At 43.0% G+C, this 25,616-nt stretch overlaps 1 protein-coding gene, 1 long non-coding RNA gene and 1 pseudogene across 3 annotated transcripts; 1 reads left to right on the forward strand and 2 right to left on the reverse strand.

Moving 5' to 3' along the window:
• Positions 1–343: 343 nt before the first annotated feature.
• On the reverse strand, positions 344–6,751 carry LOC123622452. Its single transcript, XR_006729499.1, has 3 exons — positions 6,726–6,751; positions 3,089–3,170; positions 344–383 (listed from the first exon to the last, which is right to left on the reverse strand). It is a non-coding gene; the product is annotated as an uncharacterized LOC123622452 (long non-coding RNA).
• On the reverse strand, positions 901–987 carry LOC123622969 (annotated as a pseudogene).
• Positions 5,696–24,714, forward strand: COMMD7 (COMM domain containing 7). Of its 2 annotated transcripts, none has more exons than XM_045528834.1 (9): positions 5,696–5,911; positions 14,605–14,655; positions 14,755–14,857; positions 21,852–21,908; positions 21,992–22,029; positions 22,491–22,581; positions 22,897–22,946; positions 23,374–23,422; positions 23,986–24,714. In XM_045528834.1, the coding sequence occupies exons 1-9, from the start codon at positions 5,828–5,830 to the stop codon at positions 24,060–24,062; spliced, it is 600 nt and encodes a 199-aa protein (XP_045384790.1). In that variant the 5' UTR covers positions 5,696–5,827; the 3' UTR covers positions 24,063–24,714. The 2 variants fall into 2 exon arrangements, with proteins under 2 accessions (XP_045384790.1, XP_045384789.1); XM_045528833.1 differs by having other exon boundaries at positions 5,757–5,911; positions 14,602–14,655.
• Positions 24,715–25,616: the final 902 nt, after the last annotated feature.

A 25,616-nucleotide genomic window follows, 5' to 3' on the forward strand; every position in this document is an offset into this window, starting at 1 on the left:
TCCCCTTGCCAGATGGGTTGCTCCCAACTCTCCTTCCTAGCATTTATCTCCTTTGTGATGTCTTTGAGTAACTCTTCACATAGGGTGTGTCTCTACTATTAGATTGTGAGCAGCATGAGGGCAGAGCAGTAGTCTGCCTATTCACTGCTGTGTCCCCAGCACCTTGCACAGGGCCTGGCACATAACAGGTACTCAATAAATATCTACTGTCTAAATGAATGAATGGACTCCTCCATCTTTCAGATGATGAAAACAGTCTAGAAGAGAAAGTTCTAGAGGTAACTCCTCCAAGGTTACACCTCATGTTGTGCTCACAGCACCCAGCAGAGAGATGCATTGCAGTCCTAAATCGGAGCAGGCCAGGCATTCACTTTATAATTGTTCTGCAGAGAAAAACAAAGCAGATTCTCAGGCAAAGTGATTCCCACCATGAATTTGAAATGAAGGGTGAGATTCCCAAAAGGTGGAGGCATTATCACCTCCACCCTGGAAGTAGGAACTGCCAAAGGGCCCTTTAAAAAGCAAATTTCTAGAAAGGGGAGCTTAAATGTCCATTGGAGCTTAGGTGCAAGGATCTTAAAAAGGCTTAAACTTTACCCCAGGAATTCTACTTCTAAAACTTATCTCAGCAAAAAATCTTGGGATTTGGAGGGAAATTTTTGAACAGGCAAAAATTCATGTGGTGTTCACCACATCCTACACAGAACTCAGAGAACTAGAACTATCCTATAAGCCCAACAATAAAGAAGTATCTACATTAATTTACCTGTGGAAGGATAAAAAAATACTCTCCCTCTGGCTTCCTTCCAATAAGCTCAGAGCCAATTTGAAAAGTACTGAATAATCTCTGCATCACTCCATATGTTGGCTCATTTTGTTTTCTTTCTTTCTTTTTTTTTTTTTAATTTTTGGTGTGTTGTACAGGCCCAAGAGCCTCTTCCATCCTTGTCAAGGGGAGTGCTAACCTTCTGTCCTTTCATACAACACTCATTTTGTTTTCTGAACCATCCATGCTCCTTTACCAGCATGTATTTCTTAAAAACAAAGACATTCTCCCATAACCAAAATATAATTATCAAATTCAGGATATTGAACATTGATACAATATTATGACCTAATCTATAGTCCATGTTCAAATTATTGTTCTCAATAATGCCTTTAAAAAAAAAACTATAGTTAACGAAAGCACATAACATTTACCATTTTAACTATTTCTTTTTGATTATTATTATTGTTTTTATTTTGTAGAGATAGGGTCTCAATATATGGCCCAGGCCTTGAATTCCTGGGCTGAAGGATCCTCCTGCCTCAGCCTCCAGAGTAGCTGGGACTACAGGCACAGGCCACTGTGTCCAGCTCCCATTTTAACTATTTCTAAGTGTCACGTCTTTTATGGCAGATGTTTACCTCCATCCAGGATCACACATTGCACTTAATGATCTTGTCTTTTTTAGTTTTGTTCACTCTGGAACAATTTCCCAGCCTTCCTTTGTCAATGACTTTTATAACACAGATGTCAAGCGTCTAGGCCAACTGTATTTTTACATTTTTCTTATGTGCTTTTATAATAAAGGAGCTAATATTGAAGATTACCATGAGGATAACAATAATAGAAACATGAAAATGTCCACACTATTTTTTTTTCCTAGCTTCTGGTAGAAAGAAGACCTGGGGCTTGTCCTTGGGCAACATGGCATCCTTGCAGTGATGGAAAAGTTCTGTATTTTGACTGTATTGATGTCAATATCCTGCTTTTGATACTGTGGAATCTGTACATGCAGGGAAACTGGGTAAAAGGCACAAGGGATCTCTCTGTATTATATTGTACAACTGTATGTGAATCTAGAATTATCTCAAAATTAAAAGTTTAATTTAAAAAATGCCCTTTGCCATTTCAGAGTGTGAAGGGTCAGACCTTTCTCCTAGGGAAAACCTGGCCCCTTGGTGAAATTCCCAGCAGGAATTCTCCCTGCCTGAGAAGCTACTCCTTAATGAACTCCTTTCATTTGCAGGGGTGGGGGAGGAGGTAGGGGTGTGAGGACAGAGTAGCCCTCCACAGGGACATTTTAAAGTGAATGAAGGGAGTGGGGTCCCTCATTAAGTCAGAGGTGGGGGTGGGAGTTTCTCTAGAAGGGAGGCCTGGCCCAGGCCTGCATTTCCTGCTACAAAGTTATCGCATTAACAGTAATCACCGCTTCTTCCTTCCTCTGAAAGTGGATTGTGAAGGAGAACTTTGGAAAGACTTTTTTTTTTTAATCTATTGCTTTATTAGTTGCAAAGTTCTTAATTAAAAAGAAAAATCATGGGGCAGCCATAGGGATTAGTTGTGGGCATTACTATATTCTTGCTCAGTAGAATATTACACAGCCTTTTGTGATGATGTTTAGGTAGCATTTTATCACTGAAGCCACGAATGGCATCGTCTGGGATTGTGAGGTTTCTCTTAGAGGACCTGAGTGTCTTCTCCTTTGGGTTGCAGGGGATGTGGGTTAGAAGGAGAGCAGGAAAATGCATCAGGTCCCTGTTTAGGCTAAAATGCTGATTTCTGGGTATTCTCAGAAAGACTGGTTATGGGTAATTATCTAGTCTGCCTTGCAAGTTCATCCATCCTTGTGATATTTTTAAAAATTTTTATAGACATAATTTTTGTACATATTTACCGGGTACATGTGATATTTTGTGACATGCACAGAATGTGTCATGATCAAGTCAGATCATTTAGGATATCCATCGCCTAGAGTATTTCTCATTTCCATGTGTTGGGAATATGTCAAGTCCTCTCTTCTAGCTGTCTTGAAATATACATTATTGTTAAGGATAGTCACCCTGCTCTGCTCTCAAACTTTAGAACTTACTCCATCTAACTGTATGTTTGTATCTGTTAACCAGCCTCTCTTCATCCCCTGCCCCCATGTCATATTTAGAACCCAGAAAGTCTGAACATAATATCTCTTGACCTTTCTAAAAATTTTTCTGACAGAAAATAATCAGATGTGGAAAAAGGATTGTGTACAGAAATGTTTATTGCCATATTCTTTTTATAAGATTGAAAAATTGAAATAATAACAAGAAGTTACTGAGCACTTACTGTGGGCTAGTAGGGGTGCTAAGTGCTTTGCAAGCATTGTCTCATTTCATCTTTCCCAGTAGGTTCTGTTATTGTCTCCATTCTATAAATGAAAAAAGAAATAGAAGCACTGAAAGGTTAGTAATTTGCCCAAGACAACATAATTAGTAAGTGGGGGAGACAGATGTGTATACCAGAGCAATAACAAAATGTGATAAACATTAAAATATAAATGATGGCTCATTCCTGGGTTTTGGCACCAAAAAAAAAAAAAAAGAAGAAGAAGTAATATGAGTGACAATAGGTAGATAATGCAAAGTATCATTATCACTATACATGGTGGGCATTCAGGTGGTTAAAATCAAGCCCTACATATGGTGGTCACTTAAAAATGGTTGTTATTGGTCAGGCGTGGTGGCTCACGCCTGTAATCCTAGCACTCTGGGAGGCCAAGGCAGGTGGATCGTTTAAGCTCAGGAGTTCGAGACCAACCTGAGCAAGATGGAGACTCTGTCTCTACTAAAAATAGAGAGAAATTATACGGACAACTAAAAATATTTATAGAAAAAATTAGCCGGGCATGGTGGCACATGCCTGTAGTCATGCCTGTAGTCCCAGCTACTCGGGAGGCTGAGGCAGAAGATTCCTTGAGCCCAGGAGTTTGAGGTTGCTGTGAGCTAGGCTGACACCACAGCACTCTAGCCCGGGCAACAGAGTGAGACTCTGTCTCAAAAAAAAAAAAATTTTTATATAAAAAAAATGGTTGTTATTGTTTGTACTTCCAACTTTAATGTGCCCACAAATCACCTGGAGATTTTTAAAATGCGGATCCTGAATCAGCAGGTCTGGTAGGCCCAAGAGTCTGCATTTTTAACAAGCTCCCAGCTGTTGTTTATGCTGCTGGTCCAAGGACCACACTGGGAGCCTCAGGGATTACATAGCTTGGTGGAGTGGGGGAGACCTGAATGTGTGAAAACAAAACAAATCACAGAAACCCCAGTGACCTGCAATGTGGAAAAAGACTGGAAAACAAGATAGTGGCTGTGTTACTACAGTGTTGGGTGGCAGTTTCAAGTGAATATCTTTCCTTTTCAACATTTTCTGTCACACGGGCTAATTCAGTTCCACAAATACAGTATTTATTGGGTGACTCAGCACCAGTTACTGTGGGAGCAGAAATTAAAGAAATCCACTGGTTTTCTTAAGGATGTTTAAAAAAAAAAGTCAAAAATTAAAAAAAAAACAAACTTAAAACAGGTGCATTTTATTGTATGTAAGTTATATCTAAACAAAGTTGATTTAACACTTAAAAATATTGATAAATATAATACCCCAACAGGGATCTTTTTTAAAAGGTTAAAAATATTTTGGGGAGTGACTAGGGCCTCTGAGTTCAGTCCCTGTCTGTAACCTGAAGGTTTACTGTCCTCCAGGCACTCCTGACTCAGACTGCCACCTGTATACATTCTGGAAGCACCTTGTGCTTCTTGGCATCAGTTAATTTCACCCACACATCTGCCTCCCTGGGTAAGCTCCGACTTCTCAGAGGCCAGGCACTGCATTTGGTTTTGTCACCATGGGGTCCCCACCACCTATCATGGTATCTGCCCCAAAGTAGGCATTCAGTATTTGTTGAATGAATGTATGTATGAAAATAATGACCAAAAGGGATGGGCTTGGCCTCTGGGTACAAGACATTTTGCTCATACCCTTCCAGAAGGAATTTTTAGGCAAGAGAAGAGAAAAAAGGCCAGGGAGGGAGGCCAGCCAACCTTTCCCATTTACATCCCTGCTCCCTCCCCCATTCCAGCCCCCCCCCCCCATCCTGGAGTCTGGACTAAGGGCTTAGTGAAGCTCTTGGGGGTCAGTTCCCAGGCTCTGGGGAGCATGCCTCCATTTTCTCATCTGTCCAATGGCAATCAGGGTAATACTCACCTGGAGACGGCGGGGGTCCCTTGAAAGAGAGATCATGGGAGTTAAAATATTTGAGGGGCTGATCACTCTCTCAATAAGATCCCCTCACCCACCTCACCATCGCCCTGCCCCGCACAGTCACAGCCCTTGCACTCTTTTGAGTAACCTTTGATAGGTCAGTTTCCTCCACTTCAGAGGTTCTCAAAGTGTGGTCCCTAGGAACTTGTGGGAAATGCAATTTCTCAGGCTCCACCCCAGGACTTTCTAATCAGATAGTCTGGGGGCGGGGCCCAGCAATGGGCATTATACTAGGTGATGTTGATGCCCGCCCAAGTTTGGGACTTAGTGCCTGCTCTGCCGTCAGCCCTCCGAGGGCCACCCTGGCCTGCCTTGTTCCCTTCCGTGTCCCCAGTGCCTGGCATCTAAGGCGTGCAATAACTATTTGCTGAATGCATAATAACGATGACAACAATAGTGGCAGCTAGCCATTGATTGAAGACCTCCTGCGTGCCAGGCTCTGCTTCAAACGGTCTTGGAGGATTAAGTCATTTAAGCAGCCACCCCAGGTATCGTTTTTACAGCTAGCGAAACAGGCTCAGAGAGGCCAAGCGCTGTGCCCAGGGGTCACCCAGCGGGGCGCTGCGCTGCCCCTCAGCCGCCCACGAAGCCCAGCGGCCGCGCGTGTCCGCGGCCCGGCGAGGGCGCCCCCGGCCGGCGGGGGGGCGGGGCGGCTGTGGCGAAAGTGCGGCTGCGGACGCGCTGCCAGGCGGGCGGCGGGCTGCGGCGGCTGAGGAAGCTGAGCCCGGCGGCTGCCGCGGCGGGACCGGCGGGGCCGGGGCGGGCAGCATGGGCCGCCTGCACTGCACACAGGACCCCGTGCCCGAGGCCGTGGGCGGCGACATGCAGCAGCTGAACCAGCTGGGCGCGCAGGTGAGCCGGGGCGCGGGACGCCGAGGCCGGGGGGAGGGGGAGGCCGCGCGCGAGGCTGGGCCCAGGGGGTTCGCTGGGGTCGGCCGAGGGCGTCTGAGGGCTGTGGGGAGTTGGGGGGACTGGACCCAGGGGGCGTCTGGGGCGCGACTGGGGCGTGTGGGCTGGGTCCGCGCAGGGGCTGAGGGGAGTTGGTGTCCGAGGAGAGTTTGGAGAGCCGAGGAGTCTCAGGAGGCCTAAGGGGTTTGGGGGGACCCCAGAGATGGGCCTAGGGGACTTCGGGGGGGGTCCAGGGACCGAGGAGAGCTTGCCGGGTCTTAGAGGGGCTGCGGGGGGAGGTTCTGGTGGGGCGAAGGAGTTGGGGGACTGAAGGAATGCCTGAGGGAGTCGGGAGCCGGAGGGAGTCTGGGGCGCGGTGGGTCCGAACGGAGGGTTCGGTGGGGAGGCCCAGGGAGCCCGGGCATTGAGGACAGTCCCAGCATCGTGGGGGCGGCTAATCCGGGGTCCGATGTGGGCGTTAGTATTAGCCAGGCCACAGTGGGGCCCTGTGGGCCGGAGCCCAGGGTCTGGGGCAAGGCTGCTGGTGACGCCGCCTCCCGGTTAAGGGCAGTTCCTGGAAGTCTCGGTGGAGAGAAGCCGTACACGCTGCACAGCCGGGGCCCGTCCTTCACGGCGGCGACGGCAGAGCCTTTTTCTCCCTACTCAGGCTGCAGGTGCCAGCGAAGTTAGCTTTGGAGGCTTCCTGCTCTTGTGCTGTTCGGAATGCCCCTTTCATACCACCAAGGCAGAGAAATAAATAGGTTAAAATGACACTTACCACCACTGTAAAGCTGCACGTATTTCCCCAAGTTGTAACTTCCCGAGAGGTGGGCGCTCTCTCGTTCCTCGCAGCATCCCCCACAACTTCCCACACATGCACTAGGCTTGTTTGTGGAATAAAAGCCAAACTTATAATGATGATTATAATGCTAGGCATGTTCTAAGCTTGATGTGAATTAATCACAATAGAAATAAATTGTAAGCCACGTGTCTAACTTTGTATTTTCTAGTAGCCACATTTAAAATTAAAAAAGAAAATGGGAAATTCATTGTCATATAAAGTCCTGTGTCATTTAATGAGGGGGATATTCTGAGAACTGCATTGCTAGGTGATTTTTGTCATTGTACAAGCATCATAGAATGTACTTACACAAACCTACTACACACCTAGGCTCTATGGAATATCCTACGGCTCCTAGGCTGCAAGCCTGGACAGCATGTTAACTGTACTGAATACTGTAGGCAGTTGTAACACAATGGTAAGTATTTGTGTATCTAAACATAGAAAAGGTACAGTAAAAATACACTATAAAAGATATATGAAAGAAAAGATACACCTATATAGGGTACTTACTATGAGTGGAGCTGGCAGAAATGGAAGTTGTTCTGAGTAAATCAGTGAGTGAGTGTGAAAGGCCTATATAGGACATTACTGTATACTACTGTAGACTTTATATGAAAACACTGCACACTTAGGCTACACTAAATTTATTTTAAAAAATATTTTTCTAGCCAGGTGCAATGATACATCCTATATTCCCAGTTGGAAAGCTAAGGCAGGAGGATCACTTAAGCCTAGGAGTTAGAGGCTGTAGTATACTCTGATTATGCCTGTGAATAGCCACTGCACTCCAGACTAGGCAACATAGTGAGACACCATCTCTAAAAAAAAATTAAAAATGTTTTCCTTTCTTCAATAATAAATTAACCTTGGCTTACTATAACTTTTTACTTCATAAACTTTTTAAATTTTTTTAGGTTTTTGGCACTTTTGTGATAACATTTAGCTTAAAACACAAATACATTGTACAACTGCACGAAAATACTTTTTTTCTCTCTATTTTTATTTATTTATTTATTTATTGTTTTGAGACAGGGTTTCACTCTGTCACCATGGATAGAGTGCAGTGGCATCATCATAGCTACTGCAACCTCAAACTCCTGGCTGAAGGGATCTTCCTGCCTCAGCCTCCCAAGTAGCTGGGACTACGGGCATGTGCCACCAGGCCCAGCTAATTTTTTTTTTTTTTTTTTTTTTCTATTTTTAGTAGAGACAGGGTCTTCCTCTTGCTCAGGCTGGTCTCCACTTCCTGAGCTCAAGCAGTCCTTCATCCTGGGCCTCCCGGAGTGCTAGGCTTACAAGTGGTCTCCCATCTCTATTTTTTAATTTTTTAATTTTTTTTTTACTTTTTAAATCTTTGTGTTAAAAACTAAGACAAACACATAAAAAGTATAGCATAGTAAATACATAAACTAGTAAGGTAGTTATTTATTACCATTGTTAAATATTATGTACTGTACATAATTGGTATTCCTATATATGTTTTTTTTGTTTTTTTTTTTTTTGGAGACAGAGTCTCGCTCTGTTGCCTGGGCTAGAGTGCCATGGTGTCAGCCTAGCTCACAGCAACCTCAAACTCTTGGGCTTAAGCAATCCTTCTGCCTCAGCCTCCCGAGTAGCTGGGACTACAGGCATGTGCCACCATGGCCGGCTAATTTTTTCTATGTATTTTTAGTTGTCCAGTCAGTTTCATTCTATATTTAGTAGAGGTGGGGTCTCCTCTTGCTCAGGCTGGTCTCGAACTCCTGACCTCGAGCTATCCTCCCACCTCGGCCTCCCAGAGTGCTAGGATTACAGGCGTGAGCCACTACACCCGGGGCTGTATTCCTGTTTTTATCCAACTGGCAGCACAGTAGGTTTATTTACACCAGCATCACCACAAACACGTGAGTAATGCATTGTGCTGCAACATTTGGATGAACTGCAACATCACTAGGTGATAGGAGTTTTTCAGCTCCATTATAATCTTATAGGACCACTGTCTTATATGTGGTCCGTTGTTGATTGAAAGTCATTATGTGGCATATGATTGTATTTTTTGAATCTACTATATTTCAATATCTAATCCATATGAAATATTAATGAGGGCCAGGCTTGGTGGCTCATCCCTGTAATCCCAGTGCTTTGAGAGGCTGAAGAGGGAGGATCACTTGAGCCCAGGATTTCAAGACCAGCCTGAGCAACACAGTGAGACCTTCATCTCTACAAAAAATAGAAAAATTAGTTGGGTGTGTTGGCCCACATGCCTGTAGTCCCAACTACTCAGGAGGATGAGGCAGGAGGATCCCTGAACCCAGGAGTTTGAGGTTGCAGTGAGCTATGATGACACCACTGCACTCTAGCCTGGGTGACAGAGCAAGACCCTGTGTCAAAAAAAAAAAAAAAAAAGACAAAAGAAGAAGAAAACAAATGGTCCAATCCTCTTACCTAGCTATAAATGCAAGCAACACACACAGTTAGAAAATTCAAACAGTATACAAAGGTATAAAAAGTAAAATAAAATGTTCTCTTATTCCCAGAAGTCATCATTTTCATAGTTTCTTGTGTATCTTTATAGAAAAAAGTCTTCATCTCTCCAGCATATACATGGGTATCCTTAAAAAAACATTTTTTTTTTTTTTTTTTTTTTCAGATAGTGTCTTGCTCTGTTGTCAGGGCTGGAGTGCCAGTGCGTCAGCCTAGCTCACAGCAATCTCAACTCCTGGGCTCAATCATTCCTCCCTGCCTCAGCCTCCAGAGTAGTTGGCACTACAGGCATGTACCACAATGCCTGGCTTTAAAATGTTTTTTTACGAAAAGAGAATCACTCTGTAATTTTTTTCTTCATCTTGCTTTTGTTTTTAAGCGTAACGTATGATGGATATTTTCTGAATTCTGCACAAACAGAACTACTGCATTCTTTTTGATAGATATCTGCATGATGTATTCCTTGCAATGGATCTACCATAATTTATTTAACCAGTTCCCTATTAATGGATGCTTAAATTGCTTTCAGTTTTTTGTTTTTATGAACAGGGCTTTCAAGGAACAGTTTTATATAAATGTGCCTGGAACATATCTGAATTAAAACATTTACTTTTGGGGGCTGGTGTGGTGGCTCACGCCTATAATCTTAGCACTGTAGGAGGCTGAGGTGGGAGGATTGTTTGAGCTCATGAGTTCAAGACCAGCCTGAGCAAGAGTGAGACCTCTTCTCCACAAAAAAAAGAAAGAAAAATTAGCTGGACGTGGTGGCATGGCCTGCCCAGCTACTCAGGAGGCTGAGGCAGGAGGATTGCTTGAGCCCAAGAGCTTGAGGTTGCAGTGAGCTATGATGATGCCACTGTACTCTAGCCTGGGCGACAGCACAAGACTGTTTCTCAAAAAATTTGTTTTTTTTACTTTTTGGAACACATTTGAGGGGTATACTTCTGCAATGGGATTACTGGGTCAGGGCGTATGATCATTTCATTATATGCCTATTGTGAAATTGCCCTCTAGAAAGATTGCCCCAATGTATCCTTTCAAAAACCATGTGGGAGCCTATCTGCTTCCTTGTACTTTCACCAGTATTGGCATCCTAATCAAACTTTTGTGTTTGCAGACCTGATAAGTGAAAAGTGATATCTCCTTGTTTTACAGATTTGCATTTCTCTAGTCTAGAATGACCTTGAGGATTTCTTCATATGTTTGCTGGTGAGAATAGTTAAGATTTTAATTTGCATGGATAGATAGTCATAGGTGGGTGAACATTCCAGGGAGAGGCACCTATGCAGGTGGATTGGGAAAGTGTTTAGGGGAGATTTATTCAGCAAATGCTTACTGTGCACTTACAATATTTAAGGTGCTGTGAGGATACAAAGCCCTACAAAGATGCAACTTAGCTTCTCTGCTAAGACATGTTTGTGTTCCTTATCAGGGTTGGAAACTCTAGGTGCCCTCAGGCAAGGTTTCAAAAGGGAGCCTCAGATGTTGAGAATCTGGGTAGATCCCTTTCTTTTTCTTTTTGTTTTCTTTTCTTTTCTTTTTTTTTTTTTTTGAGTCTAGGGTCTCACTATGTTGCCCAGGCTGGCCTTGAACTCCTGGATTCAAGTTATCCTCAGCCTCCCTGGTAGCTGGGATTATTGTTGGGAGTGTCTTGGTATCTTGGGCAGAGCTTTGAAGGATAACAAGGATTTGGAAAGGTGGAGAGATAGGGATGGGGGGGGCAGTAACAGCCAACAGATCAGATTAGCTTGAGGACTCTCTTGGTGGGGGGAGAAGAGAGACTGGACAAGGAAGTTAGCTTGGGTCTGAATGCTGGGCTGGCAGGAGGCCTGGAAACGGAAAAGCAGCTGGAGGTCTTTTCAGCTGCTGGGTTTTTAGAAGGCCCTGGGTGGCATAGGGAGTACAGTTGGTCAGAGATCTGACAATTCCACAGATTTGCAGGGAAAAAAAATTAAGAAATAAAGGAAAGCTCAGAAACCATTTGGGGCCACATTTCTTAAGCCAGTCCTGACTGTTCCTGTTTTTACTATATAGAATCAGCAGTTATACAAGGATAATACCCAATATCTTACTGTAGAGAGACAACTCCTGGACCAACATTCATTAGAATGTTTCCAGAGAATATTTAGGAAGTTTTGAGAAAGGCTACACTTCTATGCCATTGGCTGGTGGGAGTGTAAATCCATGCAACTTCTTTTTTTTTTTTTTTTTTTGAGGCAGAGTCTCACTCTGTTGCCCAGGCTAGAATGAGTGCCATGGCATCAGCCTCACAGCAACCTCAAACTCCTGGGCTCAAGCGATCTTTCTGCCTCAGCCTCCCCAGTAGCTGGGACTACAGGCATGCGCCACCATGCCCGGCTAATTTTTTCTATATATATTTTTAGCTGTCCATATAATTTCTTTCTATTTTTAGTAGAGATGGGATCTCGCTCTTGCTCAGGCTGGTCTCGAACTCCTGAACTCCAACGATCCACCCGCCTCGGCCTTCCAGAGTGCTAGGATTACAGGCGTGAGCCACCGAGACTGGCCCATGCAACTTCTTTGTAAGCCAATTTGGCAACATTATCTCAGAATTTAAAGTGCATATATCCTTTGATTTAGGATACATTTTACAAATTTATCTTACTGACATACTTGTATATATCACAAAGAAACATGTGGGAGGATATTCCTTGCAACAATATTTCTAATAACAACAAAACACACACAAACACACACACACTAATGTTCATCACTAGGGAGCTAAATTATGCTCTCTATACAGTTGACTTGCACTTGTTAAAAGAACCAGATAGATTTATATCTGCTGACACCACTGATCTCTAAAATGTAATTGAGTGGAAAAAGTCAAGGTGCAGGGAATAGGTTCAGTATGATTTCATTTGCATTTTAAAAAATTAAATGAAAATGAAATGACCATAAGGGCATGGAAGGTGTTAGCAGTGACTACCTGTGGGGAGTGGGACCTAGGAGAGAGACATTTTATTTTATATTCTTTTGTACTGGTTGGGTATTTTTAACACATTGACTGCCACACTAGAAAAAAATTTTTCCCTGGGGCCATGATGTTTTATTAAAACAAAACGATCCTTTCTAATTTGTTATTTTGTATTGTTTTCTGTGTGTGAGTTATATGCAATGCAAACCATGTTTTTAGAATTAAACTGTCAATATTAATTGTAACAATAAGAACATCAGCAAGTAAGATTTTCATGAACCAACTGCAGGATTTCGCTGCACGTGCCCCAGGTTCAAAATTAACCTGAGTTAAATATAACTCACATGGCAGATGGCAGTAAATGTGTTAAAACCTTGCACATAATTACTTTTTTTTTTTTTTTTTTGAGACAGAGTCTCGATCTGTTGCCTGGCTGGAGTGCAGTGGTGTCATCATAGCTCACTGCAACCTCAAACTCCTGGGCTCCAGCAATCCCCCTGCCATGTTTTGTAGAGACTTTGTCTTGCTCTTGCTCAGCCTAGCCTCAAACTCCTAGGCTCCAGCAATCCTCCTGCCTTGGCCTCCCAGAATGCTAGGATTATAGGCATGAGCCACCTCGCCCAGCCTACTTTTATATTTTCAAAAGCTAGTTTTATATTTTAAAATAGAATACATTTTAGAATAAAATAGTAAAGAGCCCTGGCAGATGTGTATGCAGAGTTTAAGGTGTCATAGCAGAAGGGTTAAGTCCATTTAACATAGCCTATAATTTTTTTTTGATGTTGTATTATTTATAGAAAATAAGGACTCCTAAGGGGGAAAAAAGTTGTATTGCTCCTGGAAAGTGGATCAAAGGGTATAGTGACTCTAATTATGGCTATGGTAATTGCTACCATTTGTTTAGCTTCTGGCCTGGTACTGTGCTAGAGGCTTCACACATGCTACCTTTAGTATTGTTCTGGAAGCAATGTATTATTGCCTTTGTTTTCTCTATGAGAACTCAGACACAGGGGCTAAGTGATTGCACAAGTTCACATTAGTGGTCAATGGCAGAACACTGATTCATCTGGGTCTTTTAAACTCTGGTGTCTGGATTTTTCCCACTATGCTGTACACACTGCCTGTTAGGAGGGAACATGAGTCTGCTTGAGCTGTCATAACCGAATACCAACGACTTGGTGGGTTCAACAATAGACTTATTTCTCACAGTTCTGGAGGATAGAAGTCCAAGACCAAGTCTCAGCCAATTCAGTTGCTGGTAGGGGCTCTCTTTCTGGCTTCTAGATGGCCACCTTCTCACTGTGTTTCACATGGTGGAGAGAAAGAACTCTGGTGTCTCTTCCTCTTATAAGGGCACCAGCCCCGTGGAGTTAGGGCCCCACTCTTATGACCTCATTTAACCTTTTTCACCTAACAGGCCCTGTCTCCAAATACTGTCACATTGGGAGTTACGGCTTCAACATATACATTCAGTGACAATGCAAACATTCAGTCCCCATCCACACAGTACCAATAAAGAGAAAGGAAGATTAACACGCACAAAACAATAAGAGACTGTTCTAAGATAGTGTATAAATGAAGTGGTAAAATTAAATATTTTTTTGCCAGGCGCAGTGGCTCATGCCTGTAATCCTAGCACTCTGGGAGGCTGAAGCAGGAGGATTGCTTGAGCTCAGGAGTTTGAGACCAGCCTGAGCCAAGAGGGAGACCCTGTCTCTACTAAAAATAGAAAAAATTAGCCAGGTGTGGTGGTCTGTGCCTATAGTCCCAGCTACTCGGGAGGCTGAGGCAGGAGAATCCCTTGAGCCCAGGAGTTTGAGGTTGCAGTGGCTGTGATGACACCACTGTACTCCATCTGGAGTGACAGAGCGAGACACTGTCTCAAAAAAAAATTTTTTTTTTACTATTTTTTTATGCAAGTAGCAAGATATTTATGGGGGGTCTTGGAGTGGGGGGGACCGGAACACATGGATAGGCAAAACAGAAGAAAATAAAAATCATCCACAGTCTCACCACATAGAAGTAACTTCTCTTAATGTTGTGGTGATTTCCTCTTTCAGACCTTTTTCCTTTCTGCACACGTTTCTCTGTGTGTGTGTGTGTGTGTGTGTGTGTGTATTCGGATCCTGGAGACGTATATGTGCACCTGCTTGCTTATGCTCACAGTCTCACAGTATGTATCTCCCAAGCATCCCAATAAAATATTTGTGTTTTTCAGACAATATAGTAACACAGATATATTGACACTGGTGGTGGGTATTGTGAACATTTGTAACTTTAAGATGGTCAAAACAGGTACCGACACCTGTCAGTTGTTATTCTCTCTCAAGGGTCTATAGTTGGATGGGATGTGGCACACTGATGCAGGAGTAGAAATTTTACTGATGTTCTGTGTTATTTTCTTGACAGCAGTTCTCAGCCCTGACAGAAGTGCTTTTCCACTTCCTAACTGAGCCAAAAGAGGTAAAGCATTTTGTGTTGAAGAGAGTTCTTGATCATGGGTCTATGGTCCTGAGATGCTCACAAATTGAAGGCCTGGCTTGTGCTGTTCCCTCTCTGCAGGTAGAAAGGTTTCTAGCTCAGCTCTCTGAATTTGCCACCACCAATCAGATCAGTCTTGGCCCCCTCAGAAGCATTGTGAAAAGCCTCCTCCTGGTTCCAAATGGTGAGTAACCTCTCCTAGCAGCTATGGCCAGAGATATTAACTTGAATGTGAATCATCAAAGCATGAATCATCAAAGCATGCTCAAGGCACTGAGTGGGAGCATTTTTTTCAGTAATGAGCCAGACAAGGGTGGGACTCACTGTCTGGGGAGGGAACCCGGAAAAGGCAGCAGAGTGTAATAGAGGTGTTCTGTGGAACAGCAAAGTTCAGTCTGCATCCTGAGTTCAGTCCCCAAACTGTCCTCTTGTCCTCTCTACAATGAGTACAGAAATTGAGAGTAAGCATTCAGAAACTTTTGTAGTAATTTGACAATGTCTCTTGAATCTAATAATTTTTTAAATGGGGCCTTTTTTATTATGGTAAAATATGCATAATATAAAATTTACCATTTTAACCATTTGTGGCTTATATTTTGTACATCTTTTTTCATTTCACGTTTCTAGGAATTTTTTTGTTGTTGTTTTTGAGACAAAGTCTTGCTCTCTTGCCCAGGCTAGAGTACAGTTGTGTCATCGTAACTCACAGCAACCTCAAACTCCTGGGCTCAAGCAATCTTCCTGCCTCAGCCTCCGGAGTAGCTGGGACTACAGCCATACCTGGCTAATTTTTTTATTTTTTGTAGAGATAGGGTCTTGTTACATTGGCCAGGAACTCCTGGGTTCAAGTGATCCTCCTGCTTTGGCCTCCCAAAGTGCTGAGATTATAGGTGTGAGCCAGTGTGCCTGACCTGAATGTATTAATATCTTCTTTTAGGTAACCTATTTCCTATTGCTGAGCCTTTTAATTGTTCTCATTTTTCACCCTTGTGAACATTCTTAAAACCTCCTTATACTCACATGTGTGAGTATTTCTGTGGGATGGGTGCCCAAAGTGCAGAACCACAAGTCTTTATTCTCATTCTCCAGCCTACACCTCTGGGAATGGTTTGTCTGAGGACTGAGGCCCGTTTTGTATGTGTCTGTTTATCTAACAGATAGTTCCTCAAAGTCAGGGGCAGGCCTTGCTCTTCTTTCCTAAACCATGGGTACAAGCAAAGGAATGACATAGAGCAGGTGCTCAGTACATGTCGAGTAACTTGAACTGAATTTGGGAGATGCTGTGACCCTCCCAGAGGATGTTGAGTTAATATTTTTTGAGCAGGATTGATTATCAGTATTTATATTAATAGCAGATCATTTTCTATAGACACAGAGAATATTGGGGAACGCATAGCATACCAGTCAAGAGATGGGCTTTGCAGGCTCACTCAGATTTGAGTCATATCACTCAATGTAGCTATTTGGCTATGGACAGATCCTTTTGGAGCCTCAGTTTTCTTATGTGAAAAATAGATTAATAAGAGCTGCTTATGGTGGTGGTGTTAGGAATAAATGAGTTAATATATGTAAAGTACTTAATATGGTGCCGGTCAAACTGTAGCCTTTAATTATTGATAGATCAACTAGCTTTCAGTCCTATGCCTCAGTATCAAATTAGGAGATAAAACTTTTCTTCACCTAATGGGAAGGATCTTAATGCATCTCTGGATTAGTTAATATCCCAGAGATTTTCAGGCCTAGAATTGAGCTCTGTGATTTGCTGTACTTCTCCGTTTGCTCTCAACAATTTCTGTTGGTTTTACTCTTCTTTTTGTTCTCATGGCTGGCTGTCTGACTATGCTTTTTCTGCAGGGCTTTCCTGCTTAAATTCCCCTTTCTTCTAGAGTGTTTCCTAAGCATCTGAGATATTAGCTTGGAAGTCTCTTGGCCCCTTCTTACCCCTTGGCCTCCTGTGTCTTGCTTTCCAGTCCCAAAGGCTGCCATCCCGGAACAGTTTCTTAGCCCTTCATGCCTCGTTATGGCAGTTATGTCTCCACCACTGTTCTCCCATCCAGATTCCAGTTTGCCCTGGAGCACTCGCTACAGCACAACTGGGCTCATGGTGCTCCTCTTACCTGTTTACTGTGCATAATGAAGTCTTTAGGCCTTGGTTTGGCATTCTAGGCCTTTTTCAATCTAATCTGCAATATAATAGCCTATGGGCCCTCATCCCCTTCCTCTTCTCTTACCCTGGTCCTGCCTGTGCTGCAAGACCTCATTGTAGAAGTGCAGCTTATTAGAGCTAAAGGAGTCTCAAGAACCCACTAGATCAGTCTTCCTCAAATTGGTGCATCCATCAATAAAAAGTGGTCAGACAGAGTCAGAAAATACTGTCCCCACATCCCCATCGTTAGAAACTTGGAGATTCCCATACACATTGACATATCTCAGGCTCTGAAAAGTCCTACAGTAAAGAAACCTGCTTAACTAGTGTCTGTGAAACATAGTTAGCCATGAACCCCTCCTTTTTTTCTTTCTTTTTTTTGGGGGGGGCAGGAGGAGGGGCAACTAAAAGCTTTGTGAAGTGCTGATCTTTTTTGTCTTTTTTAAAAATGTTTTTATTTTACTATTTAGCATATAATTCTTAAAACCAACTCAACAATTATCAACCCATGGCCAAATCATTTCATCTGTACCTCACCCATGTCTCCTCATTGGATTTTTAGAGCACATTTCAGACATATCATTTCATTCCTAAATACCTAGTTCTCTATCTCTAAAAGATAAAAGACATTTCTCCTTATTAAACTATAATGCCATTATCATATCTATAAGGAAAATATGCGATCAATGTTCAGATTTCCCCATTGTCTCATGAATTTTGTTTGTTTACAGTTGGTTGTTCCCATCAGGGTCTACATAGATCCAGCATTCGGTTACCTGATGGTTGTCCTGTGCTTGCTTGCTTACTCACTGTGGCTGCTAAACAGCTCTGAGACCTAACAGTACCTGAGAACTAATAGTACCTCATCCTTTGTTATAAGAGTCGAGGAAGATAATAAATATAAAGTGTTCGTTTCACATAAGTGGTAGCTGTACTGCTGCTAGTGTTGTGATTGGCATTATCATTATGTGATACCTTCTAGACAAGATTACAGATAACTTGGCAGCAGGGCTACTGTTTAAGCCTGTTTTTATTTTAATGCTTAACAAGATATCTGGTCCTTGTGGTTAATCAGTAACTGGGTCTTGGGGGTTTTTTGATGGTTTTTTTTTTTCTTTTTGTGTGTTAATGAAAAGGTGATAACTCCCCTTTCCCACTCCCCAAGGAGTTCTTTCTGACTGGACAGAAACGGAATAATCAGCATTGAGCAGTAGTCACAAATGGTATTTAATCAGATGTTGAACTATGTCCCCCAAGGACTGCCAGCCTTACCCGCCCTGTTGCTTTTCTCAATGGCACTTGTCACCTTATAGTACTCTGTATGGCTTTCTTATGTGTTACATTATTGCATAGTCTTTCTTCTCTCAATAGAACCTAAACCTCACAAGGGCAGAGCTTGTTGTCTGTTTGATTCGTTGATGTTTCCCAGCACCTCACATGGTGCTGGCATGTGGGGGGTGCTCCATAAATAAGTGCATAATGACTGTGACCTCTGTTCCTGTGAGCCTCCCAGATGGACTCAGCTGGTCAGCCTTCAGGGTCTGCACTCACAGGATAGATGCGGCTCACCATTCTTGCCCCTCTGCTTCCTCCCCCAGGAGTCTTCACCAAGGCCTGATTCCTTTCCTTGGGCTTCCCTTCTTACACTGAATAAGCTCACATAGATTTTTGGCTAGAAGAACAATGTTTGCTGATTTTCCAACTGTCTTGGCAAACCCTCACCCTCACTTCTGTCTCTGTTTGTCCCCCATACTCTCTGACAGCTGAGGCATCTGTTCTGGTGAGAAGTGATGCCCAAGGACTTTTAAAACCACCGCAGATGGTTATCTGTGTTTAAAGAAGGACATTCTTAAATTTCCCCAAGTAACGTGTTCTGGTAACTGCAGCCCTTAGGGTTTATACAGTTTTCTTTCTGTCTGACATAGGGTCAAAGGCTGCAGATCTGTCTTGTGCCTGGCATTTGCTTAGTTCCAAGAAATCACCTGGAAAAAAGCGGAAAAAGAAGTTAAGAGCTTGAGGCCTAGCATGATGCAAATGTATTTTTTAAGGCTGAGTCTTGCCCACCCAGGGTAATTCAGGATGAAGAGAGCTTGCTCTTTGTCCCCCTGCAGCTTGGTAGCCTTCACTGTCAGTAACTGTTAAGGCATTGCCTGGTCCTGCTTCACCAAGATAGCCTATCAGAGTGACCTGGAGTAGAAAGAAGTTGGGTTGGCGCCTCTCTGGCCTATAAGCAGCTTGGCTCTGCCACTTGCTGGCTATTATAGCCCTGGTTAATTCACTTAACGTTTTTTTGTTTTTTGTTTTTAAGTAACATTTATTTTTTTAATTATGGAAAAGTATAAGAAAAGAAACAAAAATAGCCTACAATTCTACCACCTTTGCATTAAGAAAAAAAACAGAAACAAAATAACTCTCTATATGCACATGGTTAGAAAATTTTAAAGTGGCAGAAAGAAAGAAAGGGGAAAGCCCCACTCAATCCCTTTCCCCAAAGATATGCATTCTTAATTTTGTTGTGCACACGTTCAGAAAAAATGTGTTTTGAGCTGAGCGTGGTGGCTCACACCCATAGTCCCAGCTGCTCAGGAGGCTGAGGTGGTAGGATTGTTCACTGAGCCCATGAGTTCAAGGATGCAGTGAGCTGTGATTGTGCCACTGCACCCCAGCCCTGGGCGACAGAACAACATCCTATCTCTGAAAGAAAAAAGAAAAAATGTGTTTTGCAACTGCCAGCTCAGCTATGAGATAAGGATATAATTAGAGACATAAATAAGGATATATTATAAACTTTTTTACTTACACAAAAGGAATCATATTGTGCAGACTGTTTTGTACCTTTCCTTTTCTTTTTTCATTATATTTTGCAAATTGGCACATCAAGAGCTATCTTTTTGAAGGGCTGCATAGTATTCCATTGTGTGGATTCTTCCATTCAGCATGTTTTTATTGAGTGCCAACCAATAAATAGTGCCAGACACTTTCCTAAGAGCTTAGGACACAGCAGGGGGCAAAATGAACCAAGTCCTTATTCTTACCAAACCAATGTTTTACCGGGAAAATTGATAATAAATATAGAACATAAAGCCGAGTAGTTATAAAAGCAATGTAGAAAAACACAGCACTACAAGGGTGTGAGTGAGGGGCATTGGCAATTTAGGTAGAATGGTCAGGGATGCTTTCCAAGGGGTGAGAGACAGGTGGAGGCCCAAATGCAACCCCGGGGATGAGCTGTGTGCAGGTCCCAGAAAGAGTGTTCGCTGGGAACTGCAAGGGCAGATGCCCAGAGGCTGGGACCTGCCTGGCATATTATAGGAATAGCAGAGTAAGCAACAGAGAGAGCTTAGGGGTTCTAGAGGATGCCAGATCATGCAGGGCAATGTAAGGGTTTTACTGTGCGTGAAACAGGATATATCAGAAGGTTTTAAGCAGAGGAGACATACAGTCTGATTTGATTTTTAAAATCACCGTGGCTATTCATGACTTTTCATCCCTACTACCCATGTTGCTAAAGAGCTTCCCCTGTATATCTCAGTGTGCTTTGGGGGCATATCTGTTGACTGAATTTTTGGCAGTACAACTTCTGACTATATGTATTTGCCAAATTTTCTCCCCCCAAAAGTTTAATCTTTTCTGATCTTCAGTTTCCTGGTGAATTAAAGGTTATAATAATAAACTGCACTTCATAGTGTTTTGGGATCATCAAATAAAATACTAGATTTGAATTAGATATAAACTAAGGAACTGTACACATGGTAGTTATGAGTTAATTGGATTGGCTAGGAAGTAGCCTCCTTCTTGGAGGGCCTTTATGGCCAAGGTTTCCTGGGGTCTTGCCTTTTTTATTTTCCTGTGGCTTCCTCGCTCAGTCTGATTTTGGAGATAAAAGATTTCCTCCCTTTGTTTACAGGGTTGATTTTACTGGGTACAACAGCTTTTAGGGTTGTTTTTCTGGAGTGAGGTGGGGGTGGGGTTTAGGGTATAGGTTTAGGACCTTCCCTTGATGGTGGTGGATGTCTTCTCATTCTTTAATTAGTCATCTTCTGGCAGACTAAGAAGTGGAAATTTTTAAAGTGGTTGCCAAATTGTGACTCTGGGCTGTAGCCTGCAGGTTAAACATTGAGAAGCCAGCTTGCTGGCTTTGTTGTCAGGAATTGGAGCCCAGCAGAACAAAGTGGCCCCACAGGGAAGTGTTCCTAGGGCTTCTGAGAGGAAGTTTTGACAGCCTCTCTGGAAAGTGACTTGTGAGTTGTAAAGGCCAAACTGTTTAGTCCATCTTTTTTTTTTTTTTTTTTTTTTTTTTGAGACAGGCTAGAGTACAGTGGCATCATCATAGCTCACTGCAACCTCAAACTGCTGGGCTCAAGCAATTGATCCTCCTGCTTCGACCTCCCAGAGTGCTAGGATTACAGGCATGAGCCACCACGCCCGGCCCTGTTACACCATCTTGGTGTACTGCATGGAAGCTGATTTCCTAGGACAGCACCACCCAGTAGTACTTTCTCTGTGGATAGAACTGGCCTAGAATCTGCACTGTCCAATGGAGTGGTCCTTGGCCCTATGTGGGTATTGAGCACTTGAAATAGCTAGTGTGACTGAGGAGGGGAATTTTAAATTTTATTTAATTTTAATTAAAATTGTAATAACCACATGTGACTAGTGGCCACACATTCCATGGTGTAGCCCTAGGCTGTTGCCCCTTCTGCCCAACCTGGCGTTGAACTCCCCTGCCTCTTTGCTCTGGGGATCTGCAGCCTTACTCAGTCCTCAGACCAGTTACCCCATCCCCAAATCCATGAAGTCTTTTCTGTTGTCTCTAACATATGGGGTCGTGTTGTATCATAAACAAAGGTGCTGTCTGTCTCGAACTCCAGTCGTTTCAGATGCTCTTTCTCCCCCAGCTGGCTGGAGACTTCATGGAGTCTTTGGGTCTTCCTTTTGTCCTCTATGTCACATGGGTTGCACCCATTAAATACTTATTGCTGACTAATTCATTGATTTGCCCTTTTTAACCAATTTATCCCTTGCTTCCCAGGTGCACTGAAGAAGAGTCTTACAGCTGAGCAGGTCCAGGCTGATTTTATAACTCTGGGTAGGTCATTGCCCAAGGTTGCTCAAGGTGACTGGTCTTTGTGGCTTTTTATTATGTTAATGTCTCCTTCTGTTCTTTTACAGGTCTTAGTGAGGAAAAAGCCACTTACTTTTCTGAAAAGGTATAATTCTTCTTAATCAAGGTTAATTAAGATCCCTTGCTTTTATTTTGTGAAGTGAAAAAAATGGGAAATGCCGACTAAGGCAAAACCATCCATCATAGGCGTCATTTCCTCAGCTTAAGGTTTTTATTTGGCTTCTCATGAATGACATACATAGAGCGTTTAACCAGCACTATTCAGTGTATTGCTAATGTTTTTCTCTGATTTAACTGGAGTATAAAAATCATACAGTTTTTGTTCCAACATAGATTAAATCTTGGAATGAAAGAAAACATTTATATTGTCATCTGCTGCTCCATACTCTCCCTGTCCCTAGATATGTGCATGTGGGCTGAGCCTTTGGTTCTGCATTCTTGCCACTGACTGTACAAACACTAACCATGGTTATGTTTGGGGCAGAACGAACGGGGAGGGGGAGAATTTTCCAATTGTTATGACTTTGCCTTTTGCTTTTGTTCCAGTGGAAGCAGAATGCCCCCACCCTTGCCCAATGGGCCATAGGTCAGACTCTGATGATTAACCAGCTCATAGATATGGAGTGGAAATTTGGAGGTAAATAGGCAGAGCCAGTGCCGGGTCCTGTGGGTCATGTGGGTTGGGTTGCAGGGCTTTTACCCTGGCTAGCCTCCCTGGGGAGGATGTGTTCACAGTCCTCAGGCACTGCTGGGCCACCAGCTGCCCTCCTGATTGTTGTCCATGTGCAGCAGCTGCTTCCAGCTGTGGCTCACTAGGGTGACTTCCTGAAGAGCACACCGTGCTGCCCTCATGCTCACCCCCACACGGCTTCTGCTGGACACCCTGCAAAATTGGGGTCGTCAGGGTAAGTCCTCAACCAGCCACTTGTTATTTTTCTCTTTTGTGTCACAGTGACATCTGGGAGCAGCGAATTGGAGAAAGTGGGAAGTATATTTTTACAAGTAAGTGTATATTTTTTCAAGAAGGCAAGTAAGTCTTCTCCTGATCCTTGAAAATGGGTAGATTTTTGACTTGGTTAAAAATGATTAAATTGACATTGGGTTTCTTTAAACATCCATTGAAATGGATGTTTTTATTGAAGTGCCTTGTGTATCTCAGAGCAATGTGGTCAGCCAAAGGCGTGGTCACTGACATGCCTACTTTCAGATTAATAGATTCTAATATTATTCATTAAAGTTTGATTGTTCCTGTAATCGTGGGAATTATCAGAATTTTTGGTGATGGATGACCCAGATTGCTCCTATATTAACTCTCAAGTTAGATGCTGAATGCTTTGACATTTAATTAGGTAAAAGGGTTTTAAGAATTTCTTTGCCCAAGTGTCATCATTTTAATTTGAATTTTTTATTTCTTTTTCTTTTTAATCAGTTAAAGTTGGTGGTTAAGAAAGGAAATCAAACTGAAAATTTATATATAGGTGAGTCTGAATTCCCATTTAAGCCTTTTCACTGTTTCCATGTTCTCTTCAGTCAGTGGGCTTGTGAAGCTCACCACAAATCATCTCTCCCGGGAAACAGTCATAAGCAAGCCGTGGAGTAGCCGTTCCACTGCCTTTCTTCTAGTAACAGATGGTACGAGGAACATTATTAATAAGCCATTGGCAGGTTGGGGACTCCACAGTTGAGCCTTATTGAAAAGGGGAAGGGAGAAGGAATGGCTGGGATTGAAGAAGAAGATTGAAGAGCAAGAAGGTCTTGCTGTAGAAGTCATATTGAACACCCTGAATGATGCCCTTTCTTTTCTTGGTGCTGTGGAGTTATGCCATTTTAACACCACCCCCATGTTTTCTTCCTATGGAGCTGAGAGCCTTCTGTGTTCAAAGGCTCTCAATTCTTTATTCTGATCGATTACCCATGAAGAGCTGCTTAGATGTACTCAGCCAAAAAGAAAAAAAAAAAAATCCCTGGGTTGGAATTAATTTTCTTGGATGATTCTGTGGAGTTGGAAACATTTCCCTGAAGCTGAATTTTCTCTCCCCAGAATTAACCTTGCCTCAGTTCTACAGCTTCCTGCACGAGATGGAGCGAGTCAGAACCAGCATGGAGTGTTTCAGCTGATTTCTGTCCCCTGCATCTCCCCCAGACCCTCTTCCCCACCCTCCTCCCTTCCCTGGGTGACTGCTCCAAGAGGCACCTCACTCACAGGCCTCTGGAGCCCAGGTACAAAGGGTTTCTGAAAAACAATAGGATTAAATATTTAAAGGGCCCTACACAGTTACCCTATAAACTCTTTATTAAGTCAACCGCTGCCACCTACCTGTCTTCTAGGACATGTTTTAGATATTCTGACAGGCTATTACATCCCAGATTCAAGGAGAAAATAAGTTGTCGCCTCCCCATCAAAGTTCCAGAGTAAACAAATGGTGCCATCACTCAAGATAACCTGCTGATCACCGTCCCCCCTAAAAAGCAAGAGCTTGTTTATGGCTGAGGAAGAGGTGGTTGTATGAATGACAAGGATTCCCACACTGGCTAGATTTGTGCCTATGGTGCACTGCCAATCAGTTCGTCATGAGGCACCTGTGTGTAAATACATGCTTGTTTTTCTCTGAAAAGAACTGAGGCCAAATTCTGTCCCCACTTCTGGTTTTGCCCTGATGTGTTGTAATGAGGCGGGCCTTTTGAGGCGGTTTTAGTTTGTTTGGGTTCAAGCTGACCAGCTCTGTTGGTTAGATGATGAATAAAAAAGATTCTGAAGAAAAGGTCTGAATCCAGTTGTCTTTCTGGATTAAAGAGTCATGTGCCTTGCAGAGAGCTAGTGCACTTATCTTCAAAAATTGTCTTCCTGGTTTTGATGAAGGCCCTGGGTCTACAGTGTTGTTAGCTATGGTCCAAAGTTGGAATTTGTGAGAGCAGTTCAGGGGAAACTCGGGTTAAAAGCATCAGGAAAAAGCATCACATATGAATACTTTGTGTTCAGATGGCTTTAGCCCCCAGCCCAGCATGTGGCTTCTCCTCCTCCTCTTCCTCCTTCTCCCCTCCTCCTCAGAAGTTTCATGAAGTTTTGAATAGCTAATACATGCCCAGGATTCAAAAGATACAGTGGAAAGTAATTCCCCTCCCCGCCGCTGTCTCCCAGTTACCTAGTTCTTCCCAGAGGCAACTGTGTTATGTTATTAGTTTATTCTGTGTTCTGGAGATATTTCCTGCATTTGCAAATATATATATGCATATGGTTTGACTTTTCTTCCCACACAAATGGTAGCGTACTGTACACACCATCCCGTACCTTTCTTCTTCCCGCTTAACTAATACGGAAATCCTTCCACACCAGAAAACAGAGAGCTGCCTCATTCTTGGTAACAAATGCACTGCATTTCTTCAGATGGATGGTTTCTTGAACTGATTTCCCGCTGATGGGGTTTAAGTTGCTTCCATTCTTTTTCTCCTGTAAAGGGTGCTACAACTGAATATCCTTGTATACCTGTCATTTTTGCATATATGGAAGTGTATTTATAAGGTAAATAGATGGATATGGAATTGCTTAGTCATACAGGATGTACATTTACCAAAGTGTTTAAAGCAAAAAGGTCCCTTCTATTCTTTCCTGTCTCCCATTTACAGTTTCCCTCTTCTGTTACTAGTTTCTTAGGTATCCTTGCAGAGGGTTTC

This window comes from Lemur catta, chromosome 17 (genome assembly GCF_020740605.2).
Source record: "Lemur catta isolate mLemCat1 chromosome 17, mLemCat1.pri, whole genome shotgun sequence".
NCBI lineage: Eukaryota > Metazoa > Chordata > Mammalia > Primates > Lemuridae > Lemur > Lemur catta.